Source organism: Oxyura jamaicensis, chromosome 26, assembly GCF_011077185.1.
Source record: "Oxyura jamaicensis isolate SHBP4307 breed ruddy duck chromosome 26, BPBGC_Ojam_1.0, whole genome shotgun sequence".
NCBI classification, from domain to species: Eukaryota; Metazoa; Chordata; class Aves; order Anseriformes; family Anatidae; genus Oxyura; species Oxyura jamaicensis.
Genome location: NC_048918.1, coordinates 4135155 through 4156965, shown reverse-complemented (window position 1 = coordinate 4156965; position 21811 = coordinate 4135155). Strand labels below are relative to the sequence as shown.

Genomic DNA, 21811 nt, shown 5'->3' with positions numbered 1-21811 from the left:
TTTTTTTTCCTCCCTGCCTTCCGTAATGTTATTCATCATTTTCCTTCGGAGCGCCTGGGTGTTCTTTGCGGGCCGGGTGGATGCCTCCCCACATCAATAGGGGAACCCGTGGAGAAAGAACGCAAATGGGCGCTGCTGCGCCGCCGGTGCATGCACGCAGGCGGCTCGGCCCGGCCCGGCCCGGCTCGGCTCGGCGCGTACCTGCCCGTTACACAACCGCACCTGATCGCCGGCTGCCAGCAACCCCCCTGCTACCCCTCACCGAGGGGGGATGAACCCGCCGCTCTTCTGGCCCCGGTATTTTTATTTCTGAGCGGCGGCTCCTGGGCGACGCAGCGGGCACCTGGGAGGGGAGCTGTGCTGGGTGGGCGCGGGGTTTAGTGGCTGGTGTTGCTTGCTCCTCGTTTTCTCCCCGTCGGACGCAGAGCGGGCGCGCTCCCTGCGCCAGGCGCAGCCTTCCTGCCGGAGCTGCGCCTCCGTGATTTCGCCCGGCCTGTTTATTTTTAGGGGCTTAGCGCCTGTTTGCGGAGAGGAGTTGTTCCATCGTCATGGCAACCGGGCTGCGTGTATCATAAACATTATTAAAGGAAACCTTTTCCAGCTCAAACGAGGCTTCCTTTTCATAACGAGGTTAGGATCACCGCGAAACGTCGAGCCTGTTGCTCGGGGCTCATGGCACGGTGCGGGGACCCGGCCTCTTGTTCCTCGCCGTGGATGCTTTTGCCTTCAGCCGGTTCCATCTGCTGCTGGTAAACACTCCCCGCAGCCGCTGCGGCGGCAAAGCAGGAGGAAGCAAAGTGTAATCCACCAAAAGAGGAGCTCTCATACAATTACAGATCTCCATGGCTTATTCAGAGGCAGTCACATCAGCGTTAGAAACAAGTGCCAGATAAAAAACTGAGTGTCTCTGAAGTTCGCTATTCTTCCTATTTTTTCCTGACTGTTCCCATGCCACCGAAAGGTGGGGAAGGCTAGAAAATGCGAACTGGGGACACGAGGTGCTTATTTCTCAGACAGGAGTTAAAAAGATGAAACAAACTGCTCCTAAAACCCCAAATTCCTTAATTTCATATAAACTCGCAGCTTCATTTTCGAGCCAAGAACAGAATTTATGGCAGCGTTTGTTTGAAGTAAATATGACTGTCAGACTTGGAGAGGGATTAGGCAATGAAAACTGCAGAGCAGCTCTTATCACGAGGACATCCTCCAGCGTTTCCTTCCAAGGAGCTTCCTGCCTCGATAACCACGGCTTCTCCTTCAGAATGAGCTGATTTTCCTGACTGCCTGGGGAACAACAGCGCCGTGAATGCCGGGGCCAAGGGGAAGACTAGAATTTACTGGGATCTGGGATTTTTTTCTCTTATTTTTACCCGATTTTGCTATTTAGTAGAGCAGGTACAGTCTGAGTGCTTCTTGGGAAGCTACCGGGGTTTGGAAACCCTAATGATGATGTTGCAGATGGGAAAATCTGCATCTCTGACTTAATTCCTTGCAAATGGGACTTGGCTTTACGCATACAGCAGTCCTTTAACAGGTAATTCACCTGTCTTGGGGAAGGAAGAAAGCGAGCAGGTGTTGAGGTATCCTTACGGTGCTCCGCGTGTCCCAGAAGCGGGCTGTGTCCCGCTCCTGGCACCCCAAAGAGGCTGAATTTTGGCCGCTGGGTTTCACGCGTGCTGGGCAGCAGGCTCCTGAAAGGGGTCAAAGTTGGTAAAACGCTGAAAGGAGTAGTTCAGGTGATTCACCTTCCCAGGGGCTTGAGAACGTTGTATGAGAGGCGTGTTGGTACGGGGATGTTTGGAGTGCTGTGCTAATGACGGTGGTGCTTGGTTGTGTGCTGATGGCCGCTTAATCGGACAGTTCATTAGTGATGACGCTCCTCGTCCCGTTAGTAAAATAAAAGGAACGGGGGAGTAGGGCAGCTTTTCACTTATTTTGTTGGCTGGACAGAGACACTGAATGGCCTGGTGGTCCTTTGAAGTTAACCCTGTTCTGAACCAGGGGTTGGGGCTGTGACCTCCCAAAACCTCCTTCAATCTAAACTGTTGCCTTTTCTTTTTTTTTTTTTTACATTTCCTGGAACAACCATCCAAAGCCTCGTCTCCGCAGGAATATTGCACAACAGAACAGGGGTTATTGTCTACAAATTCCTTCTGTTCACGCACCATGGCCATCTTCAGCTATTAAAAAAAAACAGGGGGAGGGTTTGGTACAGTGAGGCCCTAACAGCTCAGGTTTGCTGTGCCTGAGCAGGGTGCCCCTGTGGTGCGTGCACAGCCAGCCCGGCTTCCTGGAATTGTGTAAGGATTTAATTTGCTCACCTGCTGGCCTGCTGCACGGCTGATTTACACCGTTAAACACGAGGACCCCGAGACCATCTCTAAGTTATCGTGGCTGTTTGGATTTATTGATTAAACAGAAGTAGCTGGGGAGAGGTTTTGTTCTCTTCTGGGGCATTTTGGTACTTTCAGGGTGCTGTGGGACTGATTGGGTGCTGGCAGTCCTCAGCATCCCCTGTGGCACCGTCACCCCGTGTCTTCTGCTTTGTGCCGCTCTCAGCCAGCCTGTGAGATGTCACTTCTGTGTAAATGTCTGGACAGCTGTACGCGTGCCACTGACATACTCGGGAGGGATTTTTGCCCTCGTGAGGACCCTGACATCTTTTCTTCCCCTCTCCTTTGCACCAGCCTCAGCTTCTGGGGGGGATTCTGGCAGGGTTGTCGAGCTGCCTGCTGTAATCAGCCCATCTGGAAAAGTCATCAGCCTGCAGATGCTGATAAGGGAACAAACCGAGGCGCAGGATTACTGAGCTGCTCTCGGTGTTGAGTCAAAGCACAGGAAATCTGCCAGAAGGCGTTGAAAGGGGGGGGCTGGGGCAGAGCCCCTCCGGTGCTGCCCCTGCTACCTGCTCTGTCCCAGCTGGCTGCTGCCTACCGGGACTTATCGAGTGCCCCTCTGCCCCCGAGCTGAGGGCACCGAACCCCTCAGTTTGTTTTGCAGCGGTAAGTGCAGCTGCTGCCCGTGGTAAATTGGTATGCCACTTCCGAAGCTGTGCCACGCAGCGATCGCACGCTCTCCTTCCCCCAGCGAGGCAGAGCCTGGAGGCTCTGTCATCACATGGATTGCGCGAGGCGGGTTGTGGCGGAGATGGGTGAGAAGTCGCTCGAGAAGATGCCTATCTCGTGTTCTGGCTCCTGTAAATGCGAAGCTGTGTGAAGTCAGGGCTCAGACAGAGCTGCAGCAACCTCAGAGGCTGCAGCCACCCGCGAAGGCTCAGGTCTGCAGCGTGCGCGCTCAGCAAACTGCAGCCAAACCCCGGCAGCTACTCGGTGTGCTGCAAGGGTCAGCTGTAGGCGGCAGAGAAGATCTCAAGACAATAATAGTGCTCTATTTTAGCATGCTCATTACAAAGTATAACTGCCCTCTGCCTCTAGCAACTATTTTTTCCTCGTACTCAACTGGTGCGGGAGTGGGAAGGCTGTTGTCATAAACAGCGCCGTTGCTTCGCTGCCTAATTCCCTCATTGTCTTTTCAAATGAGACCTTTTTTTTTTTTTGTCTTCTCCGTGGACTCTTAGAAGGAAAATAACCTTCAGCAAAGAGGCAGTGTGCAGTGGTGTGCTTGTAATTATTGGTGTATTCAGCTCGAAGAAAAAGCAATCAGGGGAGGAGGCTTTTTGTGCTGCCAGGGAGCTGTGCTGGGAGATTGATGCCTTTTGATGAAAGGAGAAGTGACAGAAGCTGAAACGTGACGTACAAATCACGCAAGAAGCAACGTCTTGGCATTGTTAGCGTGGATAGGAGTGGGATGGTGGGGGCCTGTCCTCATCCCCATGCCTTTTTAGTTCCTGTCATCAACGAGCCCGTAACCTTTCTGTGGAGTGGGTTTTGCTGAATAAAAAGGACAAGAGGATTCGCCAAATTCCTGCCCCTCTTGGGGCAGAAGGAGGGGGACAGTTTTGAGTACGTGGCCCTAAAAAGGGCCGGGGTATGGACAGGAGCTGGGCCCAGTGACGCCCGACCCTGGAGATATGCAGAGCTGGGGGCAGAGCTGGGGGCAGAGCTGGCACCACTCGGGGCTGTGAGGTAAGGGCTCATGGAAGGGGATGGCCGCCGTCTGCCCCCGCTGCTGAAGAAGGAAGAACTTCTTAATGCAGTACTTGGTTTTCCTTAAATCAAACAGACTGAGACGCTCAGCTTGGCTCTACTTGTTTTAATTTTACATTTTGTGTGATGTTTTTTTTTTTTCTAATCCTGTTTTCTTCCTGAAGAAGCAACAGTTCTTTGATGTATTCTCATGCGGTATCAAAGCAAGTTTAATAAAGTCAAATGAGAGGAGCCTTTGTTCGTCATGCAGCGTTGCCTCCTGTATGTGTGTAACCCTCTCCCAGTTACAGCTTACTCCTGGACTCTGAAGGGGTGAGTCCTACCCGCCAGCCCATGGATTTAACCAGCTGGGAGGGTTATTTGCTGGCCCTCCTTGCTGGGTAGAGTCTGCAGGAAAACCTCCCAGTGACGTAGAGGTACCCCTGTTGTGTCCTGCACAATAAATATTTAATAAAGAGGGATGTTCATTCTTCTCGTCTGCAACACAACCTGCCCGTTAACAACACCACGCTGCTCTCTGCCTGTGTTCCTTGTCAGCTGGGGGGTCAGTAAAACCGCCCCGTCTTGTTGGGAACGTGTCTGGCGTAGACCGCATGAAGTAGAGGGTGATGGCCACGTGCAGCGTGTCCTGTAAGCGATGGGAGGAATCATGACAACACTAAAGCCTGGAAATGCCAGAAACAGTGCTAGTGACTGCTTCATGACCACACCAGTACAGTCGGTAACTGCACCCCTGCCTGGGGAAGGATTCTTCCAGCCAGGAAACTGCAGTGTTTGGGACGCGGGCACTGTGAGCTCTGCACAGAGCATCCACGGCATTACTTTGGTCAGTGCTCCTTGGAACGGCGTAGCGCATCACTGTGAAAGGTGATGTTTTGAAATCCTTTATCTAATATCATTGCAGTCACTCCAGGCATAGGCTGTGTCGCTGAACTTGGTGCTGTGTGCATACAGCTCACTCAGGACCGTGTATCCTGATCCCAAACCAGTCTTCACCCAGACAATCACTTGGCGAGCTTTGAGATAACAACAGCCGAGTACTTCGTCCCGAAGGGAAGCACACCGGTGGGGTTATGGCATTTAAACGGGGGGATGAAATCTGCACAGGTTTTCAGGCGAAGAAAAGCTTCTGCCACTCTGAAATTCTGCTGCTAATCTGTTTTCTGTGCGATTACCTCCCGTTGCATCAGGCAGCGCTAGTTGGTGCAGTGCTGTTACGGGCTTTGGAGCTGCTGCGGATAAATGTAGCGTGGGAATAATCACTCAACTTCATTTCCCTGCTCTTTCGCTGTTAGCACTTAGCGCGGGTATTGACAGCTCTGCAGAATGGTGGAATCAAGTCCTTTATCTGCGCAGCAGCCGTGCGTGTGCATCGTCCTGACGGCGTGATGAGGCTCCGCTCGCGGTGCTCTGTGGCACACGTGTCCCTGGCCGTGCTAGCAAGCAGATATTAAATGAGATCAAAGGTTCCTGTTGAATGGAAGTCAAAGTTCTGGAAGGGATTGAATTGGGTTCCCTGCCCCACAGGTCCGGACCTTTCGGCTCCCCAGCGCCCTGCGGGAAGTCTCAAAGCACGGGGCTCAGCGGCTGATGTTTTCTTAGAGTACTCAGCAATTAATTTGGGCAAGCGTGGAGTTGTATGCGGGCGGTAATTAACGAGGAAAGCACCTTAGGCCAGCATAACAAGGTGGTGTGGGTGTCCTTCATTTTGAGATTGTTGCGTGTAATTGCAGCAATTTAGCTGGCTTGATCAATGTAACACCCCTCTGGAGTCATGTAAGCGTGCCATTAGGCAGGGAGTCTTAAAAATAGGCTCAACGAGATGGGCTCTGCCCAAAAAAACACCTGCCCTAGGGCACCTTATTTAAATAAGGATGCACAGTCCTGTGTGAGCTGTCAGCAGTAATCCTTTTACAGGGCTGAGTGAGTCGGGAGGCTCTGACACGAAGCCGGTTCTCTTCCTTATATAGGGCTGGGTGAGTGCTGGGCAGTAACGAGATTGGAATAAAAGCCCTTGGTAACAGATGAACTGGCTGGCAGGCCCGCCTGGATCTTAAACCTAGCCCTGCGGATGCCTGGACCTCAGACAGCGCGGGCGTGGGTCCTGCTTGCAGGGGCTGAGCACGGTGCTGGTGCTGAGCCTGGCGTCTGGTGGCTGGGGCTGCAGGCTCCCCCTGGAGAAACACCCTGCTCTTTGTATTTGTTACTGAGATTTGTCGGGGGGGGGGCAATCCAGCAGATAAGTGTATCAAAACACCGTCACTCTAATTCACCGTGAAGGCTCTCGTTCCCCAGTGGCTGGGTTTCTTGTTGCAGTGCAAGAAGTTTTAGCCATGTACGTGGGGAACGGCTTCCTCTCTGGGACGGTGGCGAGGGCTGGCATGGGCTGCCTGGAGAGCCTGGGGAGTTCTCCCTGGGGATGCTCACGAGATGCCCGGACACAATTCTGGGTACGGGGCTGTCGGAGACCCTGCCTGAGCAGGGAGGTTGGGGCAGCGGGTCCGCAGAGGTCCCTCCAACCTCCACCGCTCTGCGATTCTGCGAGAAAGATTCTGTTGTCGAATCGGTTCTGGACTGAGGGAATCCGTCTGGGATACTGCATGAAAATAATTTGATCTGTTAATTCGCAGCGTAGCTTATCCTAATGCTTCCTCTGTGCAGACGGGATTATTTGTGTTCTGCTCCAAAACGGCTGTGGAAGTGCTGTTCCACACGGTCAGACGTGGTCAGGGAAAGATGGCATCGTCTGCCCCCGATGACTTTATCCAGCCACAGCTCCAGTGTGGGAAAACCGTGCTGGCAGTGGGTGAAGCGGCTGGCAGGCACTAGTGCTAGAAAGTCTCAGCCTAAAAGTCCGATGTAGGTAAGACACGAGAGGAATCAAGAGAAAAGCCAAGGCAGCGTCCAAAACCGTTACATTTACTTTTTTTAGCTTACTTTCTTGTAAAACACGGGGAGGAAGTTTGGGAAAAGAAGGAGGTTTGAGAGGAGACCGGGGGCCAGCTGGGAGGGACAGCAGCAATAAGAATGAAGGAAAATAGAGTTGTTCTGCACAGTGGCATCCCCAGGTACCTTAAGCAGTTGCTTGATCCGCTCTCCGCCTTGTTAAAGACCTGGAGGCGGGTGCAGGTAAGAAACGGAGGAGGTGAGTGTGGGTGTTTGATTTTACCTGAGTGCACCTGAGCTTTATTTTTTTTTCTAAAGCAGTACAAGTCAGAATGGGTGAACATGGAACAACTTAGAAACTGTGGGTTTTTTGGTGTTTTTTTTTTGGATAATGACTCATTGCAACTTACCCAAAGTGACCTGATTTAGTTAAATGAGGCTAAATATAACCCATGTGAAAAGGACTGACATGTGGGAGGAGACGATAGCAGTTGGCTCTCAGCCTCTCTGTTCTGCAGGGAACATCTTTCACGACTGGTGACTAATAATTTTTACTCTTGCTGCCTTTGGAAATAACATCTCTGCACCCTTACCCCCTTCTAGGGAGATGCAGAAAACGCACCGGTCCTAATCTGTTGCCTCTTATCTGCCTTTCTGCATTTCAGCTTACTGCTATGGACAGTGCTATCACCCTGTGGCAGTTCCTCCTCCAACTCCTGCAAGAGCCTCAGAACAAGAATATCATCTCTTGGACCTCCAACGACGGGGAGTTCAAACTGCTGCAGGCAGAGGAGGTGGCCAGACTCTGGGGAATCCGCAAGAACAAGCCCAGTATGAACTATGATAAACTCAGCCGTGCTCTCAGATACTATTATGTGAAGGTAACAAAGTCCATAAATCCACCTGAAATCCTTATCCATCTTACCAGCCTAATGAGCTTTGTTTCCTTTTTCATTCTCTTCAAGGGGATAGGTGTCACTTCTGTCTCCCAGACTTAAGTGAGGTGCACTTGTTTATGTTTAGACTTGCTTTTTTTTGCCTTTTGTTTATCCTCATACCTGGTTCCTCCCAGTGGTTATGTTACAGGCTTCTAGATACATTTGTGCAAAATGTTACTGTCTTTGATTTATGTCTTTGCTAATATGAACCTCTCTTTGATAATGTTCTCCTTTCCAACCCCTCTCTAAAAATATGTGTCCTTGCAAGTGTTAAAATCTTCAACACTCCAATTTAAGCAACAGAATGATAATGACGGTCCAGATGGTGAATATTGCACCACCTTGAGACTTCTTCTGTAATTGTCTCTACGAAGGAGCTATCAAAATAAGGATTTCCTGTGTGGCAGCCCAGAGTCTTTTTCTTTTCCACCTTGCGTTCAAAAATGCACCCCTAAGAGGGATATTGAGTTTATTGCAGTAGAGTAAGGTGCTTCTCTAACGTCTTCTAAGAACCTGCAGTAGCCCTTTATTAGTGCACGTGGAGAGTCAGAAAGCTGAACTAGAACCGCAGTGTGGGACTGCGATCTTCATTTCAGCAACCTTTCGATAAGCCATTTATCCCACAACTGTTTCTGTGTGGGTGTACGGGATTGAAACACAAAAACAGTTCCTGAGGAACCTGTCAGTTTGTAGGCTATGGTTTGTTGCTTGTCATTTATTACTGGGTAGCACGGTTTCCTTACCTCTGCCTTTATACCACGAGGTCTCAGTAATAACGGTAATAACAATATTCTTTGTCCCATTTTTTTGTGGCGTTGCAGTTAGGAACAAACCGAGTTTGATGAATGCTACTTTGTGTATTGAAAAAGCTGATAAGCCTAGGTTCTGCTGACCAGTTCAGCTTCTTTCTTTTACTATCATCTTACTAACAATAAGGGTGATGTGATTTGATAGGTTACACTTACTGTACACATAGCAGTGATCTTAGCCTTGGTGGGGTATTGGGTATCTTTTGTTTCCGAGCTGATCTTTGAAAATGTTGTAAACTGAATTGCTCTGCAGTTTTAAGGCTGCTGTTAGTGCATTTGAGGTCAGGTTAAGTTCACCTGCTCTAGTGTTCTGTCTGAGAGCCCTGGAATTGGTGCTTTGGTGGGATAACTAAATTGCAAGAATGCAGTGTGTATTTTAAAATAAATAGAAACAATTTTCAGTGAAAGACTACCAACTATTTAATTCCTCAGTCTATTTTAGGCAATGTTTGTAGCAAGAAAATTAATCCGAAGGGCTAAAAATGTGTATCTTCTTACCCACAGAATATCATTAAAAAAGTGAATGGTAAGAAGTTTGTATACAAGTTTGTTTCTTATCCGGAGATTTTAAATATGGATCCACTTGTCGTGGGCCGTATAGAAGGAGACCCTGAAATGACTGGTTTTGCGGAAGTTAGCAGTGCTCCAAAGGATGTGGAAAACTGTGGGAAGGAGAAGTCGCAGTCGTGTGCTAAGTCCTCCAGCCGCAATGACTATATCCACTCAGGCTTGTACTCCTCTTTTACGCTGAACTCCCTGAACTCTTCCAGTGTAAAACTCTTCAGGTCCATCAAGATTGAGAATCCAGCCGAGAAACTGACAGAGAAGAAACCCGCTCAGGATCCAACACCATCTGTCATCAAGTTTGTAACCATGCCCTCCAAAAAGCCGTCGTCTGTCCCCCTGGTCGCTACCACTTCAACGGTCTCTGCCACTTCCACCGCTTCTGCCCCTTCAGCTGCATCCTCTCTCTCCATGGGATCAGAAGAAACTCTCCAGACCTTGGAGACTCTCGTTCTACCCAAGTTAACTGTCCCTGAAGCTCCAGCACCTTTGCCAAACTTAACCACCAGCTTCACCCCGACTCCGCCTGTATCCTCGGTTTCTCCCACTCTGCAAGTTCCTTCCACGCCCCCGTCGCCGCCCCTGAGTTCTAATCCTGACCTGGACATTGACACGGACATAGAGTCGGTGGCTTCGCAGCAGCTGGAGCAGGCTCAGAGCCTTCAGCATCAATCCCCAGAGCCCAAAGAGCAGGATTCATCTGTGCTGGAGAAGGAATTTGCCAATCATCTCTCCAGATCTAAAAAACCCAAAGGGCTGGAGCTGGCTCCTACTCTCGTCATTACAGGCAGTGATCCAAGTCCGTTGGGAATACTGAGCCCTTCTCTCCCCACTGCTTCTCTTACTCCAGCACTTTTCTCTCAGGTAACCTAATTACCCCCCCACCTCTTATTTTTTTTCTTTTTTTGTTTAAAGAGTAGTGGTTATATTTTTAAACAGTAAGGGAGGGCAAATGAAATGTTAAAATCCAGTAGATGGTGTCTGGGAGCACTGAAACCAATGACATTACTCCCATTTTCTTATAAAACATAAATTTTATTCAGAATCTCCATTAGCTTCCACCTGAAAGTGTGTCCAAGTGGCAAGGAAGCCCAGCACCAGTAGGATCCTTTGTAAATCTTCCCGGAGTGACAATGAGTTATTTCAAAAACCCTAAACTCTGCCCTCCAGGCTGATTCTGAAAATGCTTAAAAATGGCTCACCACTGAGGTGTTTGTTCAGCCGAGGGCTTTCACTTGGTTCAGTAGCCTTTTACTTCAGACCAGAGTGATACGAGTTAACGGTGATAGGAATGGCTGCAGAATTTGGTTGTTACCGCTGTGTGGGAAAGGAAAGCTTTCATTCCTCGTGGAAAATTTGGAACAGAACCGAATCCAACTATGCTGTTACATTCTGTATATATTTAATCTCCTTCCTGTAATAAATTGGAGTGAAACTGCAGGGAAACCGCTGATAGAAAACTGAACTGGCTGAAGGCAGGGGGGGAAAATCAAGTGTAGCTGCTCTTCTGGCGCCCCTCGAAGTGTTTGGCTGGCGAACCTGGAACATCCAGAGCATTCAGAAGCTGGATGTGAAATTCTTTTGTTGTGGCTTACATCACCAGTGTCACCCAGACCGTGTTTATGCCCACTGCCTACTCACATTAAATTCATAGGCTGAGTTTTCCCAAGTCACTGCAGGTGCTGTGTACTGAATTGCAGGAGAGGCCAATTTGCTGTGCGCGGGATTTGGCAGCTGCTGGGAGAAGAGGGCCAATTGCTAAGAAAGGGGAGGGAGAGCTGATGACTGCTGCTGTAGTGGGGTTTGAAGGGAGGAGGAGGAGAAGGTGGGAGGAAGCGGAAGGAGAGAAGGGGAGTTTCTGAAATTTGGATCCAGCCCTCCGCAGCTGTAGGAGCTCATTATTGTGGCGAGCTTTACATGTGCTGTCTGTTACCCAGTGCAGGTTTCAAACGACTGACTTGTCTCCATGTGTTTTGCAGACTCCCATCTTGCTGACCCCAAGTCCCTTGCTCTCCAGTATTCATTTCTGGAGTACCCTAAGCCCGGTTGCTCCTCTCAGTCCTGCAAGGTTGCAAGGTGCTAACACACTCTTTCAGGTAAGTTCAGCCAGTCTCTCTGCTTGGCCTACGCTTAACCAAAGCCATCTTCAGAAGACCTGCTGGGATCTGTTACCCTAAAAATCTGATGGCGAGTTTAGGCAGTGATACTTGCTGCTTAATAAGGCAAGTGAGCATTTCAGGGAATAGTTCATACTTTGGCTGCTTGGTTATTCCAAGTTTAAAGTACTAAAAAGTCGCTTGACAGTTTCCTTGAATTCAAGGAGTCATTTTGTACCCAGTGGAAACAAAATAGGCATCTTTGTTTTCTATTCCCATGTTAGCTTTTGAGAGCAAGTTTAATCTTGGTGGATGTTTACCCTGTTTTGTTTAAGTATATTGTAAATGTTGTTGTTTCAGAAATGTTCTAGATTAATAGCAATCTGCTGTAGTTAAATTATGTTTTTTAAGTCTGCCTTTCCTGTAAAACTTGCCTCCTTATAACTTCATGGGTTAAGAGTTTCTTGGAAGTCGAATTTTGCTATTCTCTCAAGGTTCTTTTAATAGTTTGTTAGCAGCCTCTTCCTTTGAAGGGCATTAATTAAATCTCAGCACTGGTAAGAAGGGAGGCTCTGTGTTTGATATCTGGCAGTATGTAGCACATTTTCTGTACGCTCTGTATTATTCTAGCTTTTATTGTTTGGAAATTCTCAGCTTCATTGTTTTTGGTAAACATTTTTATTTATATAATAAGTTTCAAAAAATGCCCTCTAAATTAAGAAAATAAAGTCTTTAGCTGTAATTACCTTTGATTTTCCTCTGCGTTCCACTTAGGAATTGGAGTACCTCTGTCTGTTGCCTGAGTCTGCTTAGGCAGAAGGTGAAATTTAACTGCTTGTCTTCTGGGTTTTTATCTGTCATCTCCATGGAGATGAAGGAAGTACCTTATGTGTACTGTCAGGATAGGCAATAAACAGCTAGGTCTGAAAATGTGTTGGACCTTTTCCTCTATAAATAGCTGATAATTAATTGAGGAACAATGTAGAACGTGGTTTCTCAACAACCTCTACAAAGTCCCTGTCTTGTGACCTTATTAGTTTAGGAGATAGGCAGCGCTCAGCGCAGAGGCTGCAGGCTGGGTCTGTCTGGTGACGCTGGTTGCAGTTGCACAAATCCAGCCATCTGTGATGCAGTCGCATTTTAAAAGTCAATTGCTTGGGGAAGACAAGAAGATTATTTGCGAGTTTTTGTTAGTTTGTTTCTCGGGGAGCTTCTATGTGCACAGATATGAGAGGAACAGTAAGTTAAAATAGCCTCTTCCTTACTCATTTCTGTTTTGTCTCTTAGTTTCCATCAGTGCTGAACAGTCATGGCCCATTTACGCTGTCTGGACTGGATGGACCCTCTACCCCTGGCCCATTTTCCCCTGATCTGCAGAAGACATAGCACATGAACTCATGGAAAGGACATATTGGCAAGCAAGGGAAAGATAAGACACTTACATTTAACCATGTTTTTTAAACGAGCAATTTATAATTCCAGAGAGATTATCAAGTCATAGTTTTTGCCATTCCCAGATAAAATGCCTTTTTTGCAAAATTCCTGTTTTTTGAAGACCCAGATTGGGAATGTATATGCAAACGCCTTAATAGGAGCTGAAGCTCCGGTCTCTTCTCTTCCCTCCTTGGTTTGGAAGACTTCACTATGGTTAAAGGGAGTTTCAGTTGGTGTTGCAGTAACTGAGTCTGCACTGATGGCAGTAAATGGTATCAGAGAAGTCTTTTCTCTGTGACTCTTGGAAAACCTCCGTTCTTCTGCTTCCTGTGCTTGGCAAGAAGAAATCTAATCGCGATTGAAGCTGGCATTCCAGGAAATGCTTGGGAAAGGGGTGTGTGTGCACGCGGCTTTGCCTTGGGGCCTGATAACTTCTGCAGCAACAAAACAGCCCGCGTCTTATCTGCTGTACAAACGTCTTGTCTCTTTGCAGGGAGAAATTTTTCAAGGAATATTCGATGATTGTGTAACTCAGATATGAACAATTTTTGAATGGCATTGTACACAGACAGCCCAGCCTCTCGGAGAAGTGGTCTGGCTGCCTTCTGGATGCTTCCTGGCCCTCCCTTTGGTGAGGAGGCAAGGCCTGGGGACAAACAAATGGTGGGATTAGTTCCTTTCAGTTCTCAGAAAGTTTGAATGCTGAAGTCCAAACATTTCTTGTGCCAGAGACCTGTTCTAAAGCCTGTAATCTCACTGCTAGATGAGCAGCGTGATGGATTTACGTGAGGTTTGAGGGTGTATCTGTTACGTGAGGTTGCTGCCTGATGCACGATTATCAGACCCATGCCGTGGGTGAGAACACTAACGTCTGAGCGTTAACGTTACTGCTCTTTTCCCACAGGTGAAGTGGAGAAGCTCCTCTTCTCCCAGCTCTTATCTTGAATTTTGCTTTACATCTATTGCTTTTTTTATACGAGGAAGCACTCAGACCCCCAAAACGTTAGGCTTAGCGCGTACAGCTAGTTGAGAGAGGTACCGTGGCGTATCAACCTTACTGTAAATTTGTGCTTGCTTTTCTTTCCTTGGTGGCCGTGTGTGTGGATGAATGCAGGATCAGTTTCCAGAGCCATTTGAAACACTGACGAAATGAAATTTGTAATTAGATTTTTAAACCTCAGGAGGCCTTTTAAGAGAACTGAGGAACAAAAGAAGAGGGACTCTCCTCGCCCGGCCCCTCAGAGGTTGGATGTCTTGGTCTGCTGGCACCGAGCTCTGTGCCCTTCCACTTCGGGTCCCTGCTGTCAGGCAGCAACTTCGGTTTGCTACTCACATACGCGTGGTGAGTTGGTGACGTAAGGATAAAGTACCCACTAGAAAACAGATGGAGACCGTATCTTTCCTTCGGTATCCTCACTGCCCGTCTTTGAGGTTTTGATGAGCAGAGGAAGATTGTACCTTTACAGCAAGAGGAGCTGGCAGTGTGCTTCCTGCTCTAGTGCACCTGTCTGCTGGGTGAATGGTGAGCTCCGCCTTCCCAGAGTTTTCCTTTTGCCACTTTTGTGGACTCTGAATTCACTTTGAAGCATACGTATGACAATACCCTAAGACTTAATTTCCTGCAGTGATTTTCTCTCTGTATATTCTAGCATTGAAATCTGTAAGCCACTTAGTATGCTCCCGGTAGGGCACCCTAGCCATGGGTGGGTGTAATGGAGTTGCTTTTTGGGCATTGTTCATCCAGAAAGTCCTCTGCCTGCTGGGAGGTGGGAGAAAAGAGTGTGCCTATCCTGGGGTGCAGATAGCAGGGCGCGAGCTCACGTAGCGAACTGTCTTCCTGGCCGTCACGTCAGAGGCACGACACTGCTTCGCGTTTTACACATCAGCAGATGCAGGATAAAGTTCCTGTGCCAGTGGCTCTTAAACTGACAATGTGCAATATTGACTTTTTTTTTTTTTTTTAATGCAGAAAGAAACCTGCAGATCATAGTTAAGAGCAGGCATGTGGAATTTTCTGGTTTGCATGATAGCTTATGAGTTTGCTCTAGAAAATATATATAGCTATATATAAATAGCAGCACTTTTAATGGTTGTTTTAGGTTGGCCAATTTTATGCCCACTGTGTGTGTGGATTTGAGAGCAACATTGCAGACTAGGATTAGAGTTTAAAAATAACTAATGAGCACTAAAGACTTGCAATTTAATTGCTTCCCTTTCCTTGTCCCCTATGGAGAAAAGCCAAGTTTTTGTTTAAAAGTTGCGTATGTGCACACGTGCACTTATTTTTTTGTAAACTGTATCACTTTCAGCATAGGTATGCAAGAGAACCAAATGCTAATGTAGCTTGTCAGTTTTGCTTGGGCTGATTTCATGCTCTTCTCCAAGTAGCTGCAGAAGCTTGCACTGCCACAGCTGGTCGCTGAAATACGCGTTCACCTTCAGGAATACCTTCAAAGAGTGTGAAACGCGGTCTGAATGTGTTGGCTTCGACCTGGTGAAGTCCAGCTTCCTGACGGATGACATGAGAAGGTGACTGCTTTTGCTTGGGCACCTGCCTCGGAAAATAAAGGTCCCATTTAGGATTAGAATCTCAGGAGGCAGTTGGAAAAGCAAGACGAGGCGAGGTGAGGTGGGAGAGAAGTTCCCTCATGTTGTCCCCATTGTAACTTTCAGGTCACTTACGATAATAGTGTCTTGTACATATGCTGCCTCATTAAACGGGCATTTACTAATAAGTGTATAACTGCCAGCTTGTTTGGATCACATTCCTGACAGCACAGTGTCGCCGTGACATCCTCGGAGCTTGGTTGTGTGAACTGCTGGTACTCTGCTGGCTCACTGCAGGAGCAGTTTACAGCTTGGTTTTAGTGTAGGGAGGGTGGGGGTTAATAGGCTCTCTTTTAATTATCATGTTAGCAGTCTGTAGTAGGGGTATAGTACCGTGTTGGTTTTAAGAATAGTGCAGCATTACCGAAACATTTTATTACGTTACAATTCATGTTGCTGAAGTAACTGTGGTGTTGTCGAACGCTTGGTAGTATTGCATTGGTTAATTCATAGATGGTGGTAGGATTAGACTGGAGCATGGAAGCTGAACATCTGTCTCGCTTCTGGAAATCTCTTTTGAATGTCATTGCTGCTGTATAATAGTACTGCAGAGTTGCAAAGCTTGCGCTGCTGGTGCTGTCTGTGCTACGTCTGTCTTTTTTTGAGATCCTGAACCGTCAGGATGCCACTAGCAACGTGTGCTGCTAGCAGAGACAATCCGTGGAAAGCAGAAACGTGTTAATAACAGCCTACGTTTAGAGAACCGTCCCTGTTCTGTCTTACCCGTTTTCAGAGAATGTGATCCTAGTAATGAGGGTGATGGAAGAAAGGTTTTTTTCTTAGCAGCTGAGCCTTGCTTCAGAAATTGGTCTTCAGCAGTGACGGCTGAATGTAATTCCTATGCACTGTCTTTGGCACATTCAAATTGCGTTTTGCAATAGGTCAGGAAGTGATGAAATTCGTTGTATTCCCCTAGAGTGTCCTAAGACTTCAGTATCCATGCATCTTTGGTATAGCGGAGTGGGAATTAAAATATGGAAAGCTTTGGCTATTCAGTAGTTTGTTTGGGATAGTTTCTCCCTCTGATATGTTTTCAAACCTCAGATATCCAGTGAATAGATTCTTCTTGGTTTTTATAGTGTTCATTTTAACCGCCGCTTATGTGCATATCTTCCTTCACAAGCTTTTCAGCACGCAGACCTGGTTAGTGTCAGATTCCCTCATGACTTCAACTTCCATGAGGGAGCTTCTGCAGGTCAAGACCGGATAAAAGAGCTAGCCTAGCGGTCAGTGCAGTTTCTCAGGTGAGCACAAGCAGAGTTCTGGTCCACTTCGGTAGCATTATTCTAGTGCTGAGTTTGAAACCTACAGTGCTGACAATCTGTTGGCTACCCATGGTTTATTCATTTATCTTTTAGTTACTTTTTGCTACTGTTTTATAGCGTTTTTTGTATGTACTCAACTTTTACTATACAATTTAACCTCTTCCATTTTTAATGCATGTTTGTTTACAAGACACATCTCAGTGTTGTATCAAGAGGCTATCTTGGTATTGTCGGCTATGAAATAAACTACATCAGTAGTTAAGGAACATTGTCAAAGTTGACAGATATTTTAAAACTTGATGTTTGAGCTTTGGGTGTCCATAACAATTTTGTTCTGTTTCGTTCCTTAGTTGTCCTGTGTAAGAAATACACGTACCTCTCGGGTCCTAGGTATGGAGAGTTTATTTTGTCTTAAAAATCACGGAGCATGGTATTGCAGACAGACAGCCCGAGCACCACGGGATCTTGCACTCAGCAGCTCAGCTGAAAGTACATGAAAATTGTCATCGTGTTGCTTAGAAGCTATTTGGGGTGCTTTAATGAGGTATAGTATGTCTTGCCTAAACAGGATTTTTTAATGGTTTGATTTGAATTTAATTAAACAGTAATTGGCAAAGGCTGCTGTTCAGTCTGAACAGCGTTAGGAAATCTGCTTAATGTGGAAGCCTTTGGCTATTGCCATCTAGATGGGTGGTGGTTAATATGTGACATGCTGGACTTGATCTCCTGAAATCAGAGGCTGTCAGGTGAAGATTAAAGGATGAAATGCAGCGACAGTTGTTTTACACAGTTCTTCAGGGCTATTGCTGCAATAGACTTTCTTGGATTGACATCTGTGAACATGGCATTCCACGTAGTTTGAGCGAATAGCATTGACTCTGTAGGACCCCTTTATAAAGCTGGTTCTGGACAGAAATATTTCTGAAAATAGAACCAAATCTTTTCTCTGTAGCCTGCTTTTAGTCCTAAGGATGTAATATAGGAACTACAAAGGCACAGGAATGGCATTGCTGCCATAGTTCTGCTTTGTGTTGAGTATCATCATCACACCTTCTGCCTGTCTTGGTGCCGCCTAAAGCAGAAAGGCCAAGCGTTGGTTTTGGGTGTCTAGCAGCTTTTGAACTGAGGAATGTTATTCTTGCTTCCGTACAAAGAGCAAACAGAATTAAGGGAGAATATGTTCACTGCAGAACGTTGATTCTTTTTGGAGGATGCAGCTTTTCTGACCATAAGCATACTTAAAAAAAAATAAAAATCAAGTGACCTGTAAGGTAAGAAAACTGGGCAGGGCCCAGTGTTCCTGCTTGGGTGTGTGAGCTTTTGTATTTCCCTTTTCAGATAGCGAGATGTCAGCTTCGTACAAATTATTCTATAGAAAACAGTGGAACTGACTAGAATTGATTGTTGTTTACCCTCCCCTTCCAAAGAATGTTGGTGAAGACTTTGTGGAGCTGTTCCAGGCATCTGACTAAAAAGCATACTTCTCCAGCTGAAGACCTGTTTTCTGTGTGCATTGTTTAACTGAGACTGGACTAGCTCTCATCTTCTGAACGTACATGTGCACACAGTCACTGCCCGAGAGGAGGTGTGTTCGTTCTGTGATCTGGCTCTCAGATTTGTGTCAATGATGCTTACAGTGTACGCTCAGAGCAAGTACTGCACTGTGCAGTTGCCACTTTTAAATGTTTTGCACATGCTGTTGAGGCTTTTGAGGGCTTTTTCTTTTCTTTCCTTTCCTTTTTTTTTTTTTTTTTAAGTACTCAAATCAATTTTACCATGGTGTGGGCTAAGTATTTGCCAAAGGTTATTTTTAAACGCATCTTCGACATTGCTGTATGCCACGTCTTCTATAAAAGTGTCTTAACTGTATCTTTGAATAATTTTATGTTCATGGAACGACAGTTTGGACTTTCTTTTTCCCCTAAAACACTTCTCCGTTGAGACCATGCATTGCAGAAGGTTTTCATCTCAGAGTAGGGATTTTGGCAGGTGAGAGGATTACAGTGTAAGAAGCAACCTTTGGAAAACGGGGGTCTTTGGATGGAGACACTGAATGAACTGTAAGCAGTGCAGTCCGAGAGGCTGGAAAGCAGTGTGTTTGGAGCCCACGTCAGTCCTTGGGCAGTACATGCAACAGCGCTGTACTAATAACTGGAAGCTGTTTTGTTTTGTTTTCCTTCTTTCTATATTTTCTTTTTTTTTTTTTTGTTAAACACAGGACGGCTCCGGGGCTGCCTCCGCCCCGCTCCCCCGCGCGCCCGGGCCCCGGGGGGGGGGGGGTTACAATACCTGGGTTTGCTCTAGGCTCCTTGAGATGCATTGTGGTTTTTTTTTGGCTAGCATGTCTTAAATCTCCAGGCTTTGAAACTGCTTTATAGAATTGTGTTGACTTTTTGTTCTGCTGTTGTTCAGTTGCACAGAGTTTTATATATATGATGTACTGGTTTTAACGTTAATTCTCTGTGAACAGGGTTGAGATTATTCATTGTAGTTAAAAAAAAATGTATTCTAAAACTCCCTTTGAAAATCTTGTTTGTATTCTGTTGCAGTGTTACCAGATGGCCTTATGTACGTCACAGTGTTTTGTGATGAGTACAGTAGCACATTTAATGCTTATCTCTCCCAACCCCTCTGTTTTTATAGCTGAGAAGTATATTCTTGATAATAGAGATGCATAAATGGGAAAATTTAAGTGACATGTATGGTAAGGATAGTGGTTGTCTCCTCTAATGTACGTTAGGACAGCTGGAATTAATCTGAGACTGAAATGACTCTGACTAGGGACAGTTAACCAGCACAAGACGTTGTCTTGGGCACGTGAGAATCGCTGGGTGAGCTGATGGCAGATTTGAGTCGTGTGCCAGCAGCTTGTAAATCGGGAAAGATCCCTTGGCTTCGTCAGAACTGCTCTAACTTACACCAGCTGAGAATCTGGTCCTTGCAGCTTTTTTCCGTGGCTCAGAGAGAGCCAGGGAGGGAAGGTTACGCTAAATTTTAGAGAACTTACTTAAGCAACCCAATCAGCTGTGGTAACGTGTGACAGTTGTTGTTCTGTTTCAAGTGCACATCTGTTTTGGAAAGTGTTTTTCTGATGCCTTTAGTGTCACTCAAGTGAATTTTTAGGTTAATCTGGATTCTCTGTAAATCAGCGAGATGATGTCTGCAGTATTTTCGATACTACAGCAGCTCTGACATGCCTGCTTGGGGCAGGCTGTAGAGACAATCATGTAAGTTAACTCTTTAACTCTGAAATGAATTTGATTTTACTTTACTGTAATTTAAGTAAAAATGGTATTGAAGTCAGCAAATAACATTTTCAGTTACTCTTTCCAGAACAGAATTGCATTTAATATGCGTATCTAGTACCGAGTCGAGAGACAAAGCAAGTCGTGTTATAGCAAACATCTGCTGGCTTCCTACAGTGGAGACTTACTCTAGACAAGGACTTTTAGAGCCAACTGTAATCTTACACCGCTTTGGTGCTCTTCTTACAGTTGGGTAAACTTGCCTGTGAGTAGCTTCTCAGTCAAACTTTTTTTTTGAAAAAAAAAAATAAAAAAAAATAAGAAAAAAAAACTTATAAGAGTATCTTAACGCCATTGTGTTTTAAAAAATGCTGGTATGTAATGCAAGTACATAAATAGCCAAAGTTTTCAGTAATTGTTCAGTGTTACTAAATTTGCTTTTGTTTAACCTTCCAAGATAACATATTAGGAAGACCTTCAGCATGTTGATATCGTATTGAAAAAAAGTCTGATCAACTTGATTATCACAGATATGCAGTTATTTGAACACATTTCAGGTTTGACTAGAATTCGGAGGGCAAAGTTCTGTGATGCAAAACTTACTTTGGAGGACGTGCACTGTATTGACACTTCAAAGTAACCAATACTACTTTTCAAGAGTGGCATATTGGCAGTCTTCATTCAAACATAATGAAGGTCTTTCCTGAGAAATCAGGTGACTTTTCTATTGCTTCAATTTTTGTGCAAAAAAAAAATATCAATGTATTGCAATCTTTTTTTAAAAATGGGGTGGGAATAGTTAAAGAAAACTATTTTATGTAAGAACTGACAGAGGGATTTGCTTTGTATAATGCAAGCTGGCTTTAAAAAAGCATTGTAGCAAATTATTCAAGTCAATCATATGTTAATAGTTATGTGCAACCAGACATGCAAAACAATTGTATTTTTTTAAATAAATATTTTTAACAAAGTTCCTGATCTTTTGACTGTTTCTTTCGGTGGAGGAAATTGAAAGTGACAGCTGCAGCGTGGCTTGCTCTGTGATAGTGAGGGAGCTCATCAGACCTCGAGCTAACCTGTCTTGTTGACAGAAGCACAGGCTTCCCATCTCACTTGAATGGAGACAGAGATGGAGCTGCTGCTGCTGGCTTTGTGGTGCCACCCAGTCTTTGTGCCAGAGCAGGTACCATTCCCCCCAGTGAGTGGCTCCTTTCTATATTTAATGCTAGTGGCAAAGTGGAAATCTGAATTATCAAGTACACTTCTACCCAGAGAAGCACTGTTCTGGAAATAGCATTTAGCTAGGTATTGTCCATCTGCAGGGACATTGTAAGACGTGTTTTTTATAAATATCATAACAGAGCTGTTAGCTATAAACGTAATCTACATAGATGTCTTTCTAAATAAACTCCCTCAGTTTATTGTTTCGTGCTCATTTCCTCTGTACAGACATGGAGAGAATGCTGTCATAGTGGGAGGGTCTCTGTTAATACCAGACTTATTTATTTATTTTTGCTGGGATTGGGTTTTGCAGTACACCACTTACTTTTCATCCCAGCTGCCTCCAGGAGCGTAACAGTGGCATCCTGTGGCTCTAGAGCAGAATTACAGCGCACAGCACACTGGATGTGTAGGGATGCTTTAAGCCCCAAATTCAAGTGTGTTTATCCTCCTTCCTGCTTTGACCTAGAGTGCATTCAGGTTGTCCACAAGACAACTGCTTCTGAGAGGATTGCTGCAGAAGCCACGTGTGAAGATATTTTATGGAAGGTAAGATCTACTGCTTGGGAAAACAGGAATTCTATTTACCAACTGCTAGATTCAGTCTAAATTTGAGTCAGAACTGTTGGATAGAGTAGCT

The 21811-nt window shown here is 45.9% G+C and overlaps 1 protein-coding gene across 2 annotated transcripts in view; it reads left to right on the top strand.

The window, feature by feature from the left end:
- Window positions 1-20920, top strand: part of ELK4 (ETS transcription factor ELK4) — a 21799-nt gene extending 879 nt beyond the window's left edge. Inside the window, exons 2-6 of one of the 2 annotated variants that reach the window (XM_035347022.1) lie at window positions 6768-6969; window positions 7658-7873; window positions 9244-10167; window positions 11283-11399; window positions 12687-20920. In XM_035347022.1, the coding sequence (XP_035202913.1) occupies window positions 7667-7873; window positions 9244-10167; window positions 11283-11399; window positions 12687-12785 (1347 nt within the window). In that variant the 5' untranslated portion in view covers window positions 6768-6969; window positions 7658-7666 and the 3' untranslated portion in view covers window positions 12786-20920. The remainder of the gene's footprint in view (window positions 1-6767; window positions 6970-7657; window positions 7874-9243; window positions 10168-11282; window positions 11400-12686) is intronic. The other variant, XM_035347021.1, reaches the window with a different exon arrangement.
- The last annotated feature ends 891 nt before the right edge of the window (window positions 20921-21811 follow it).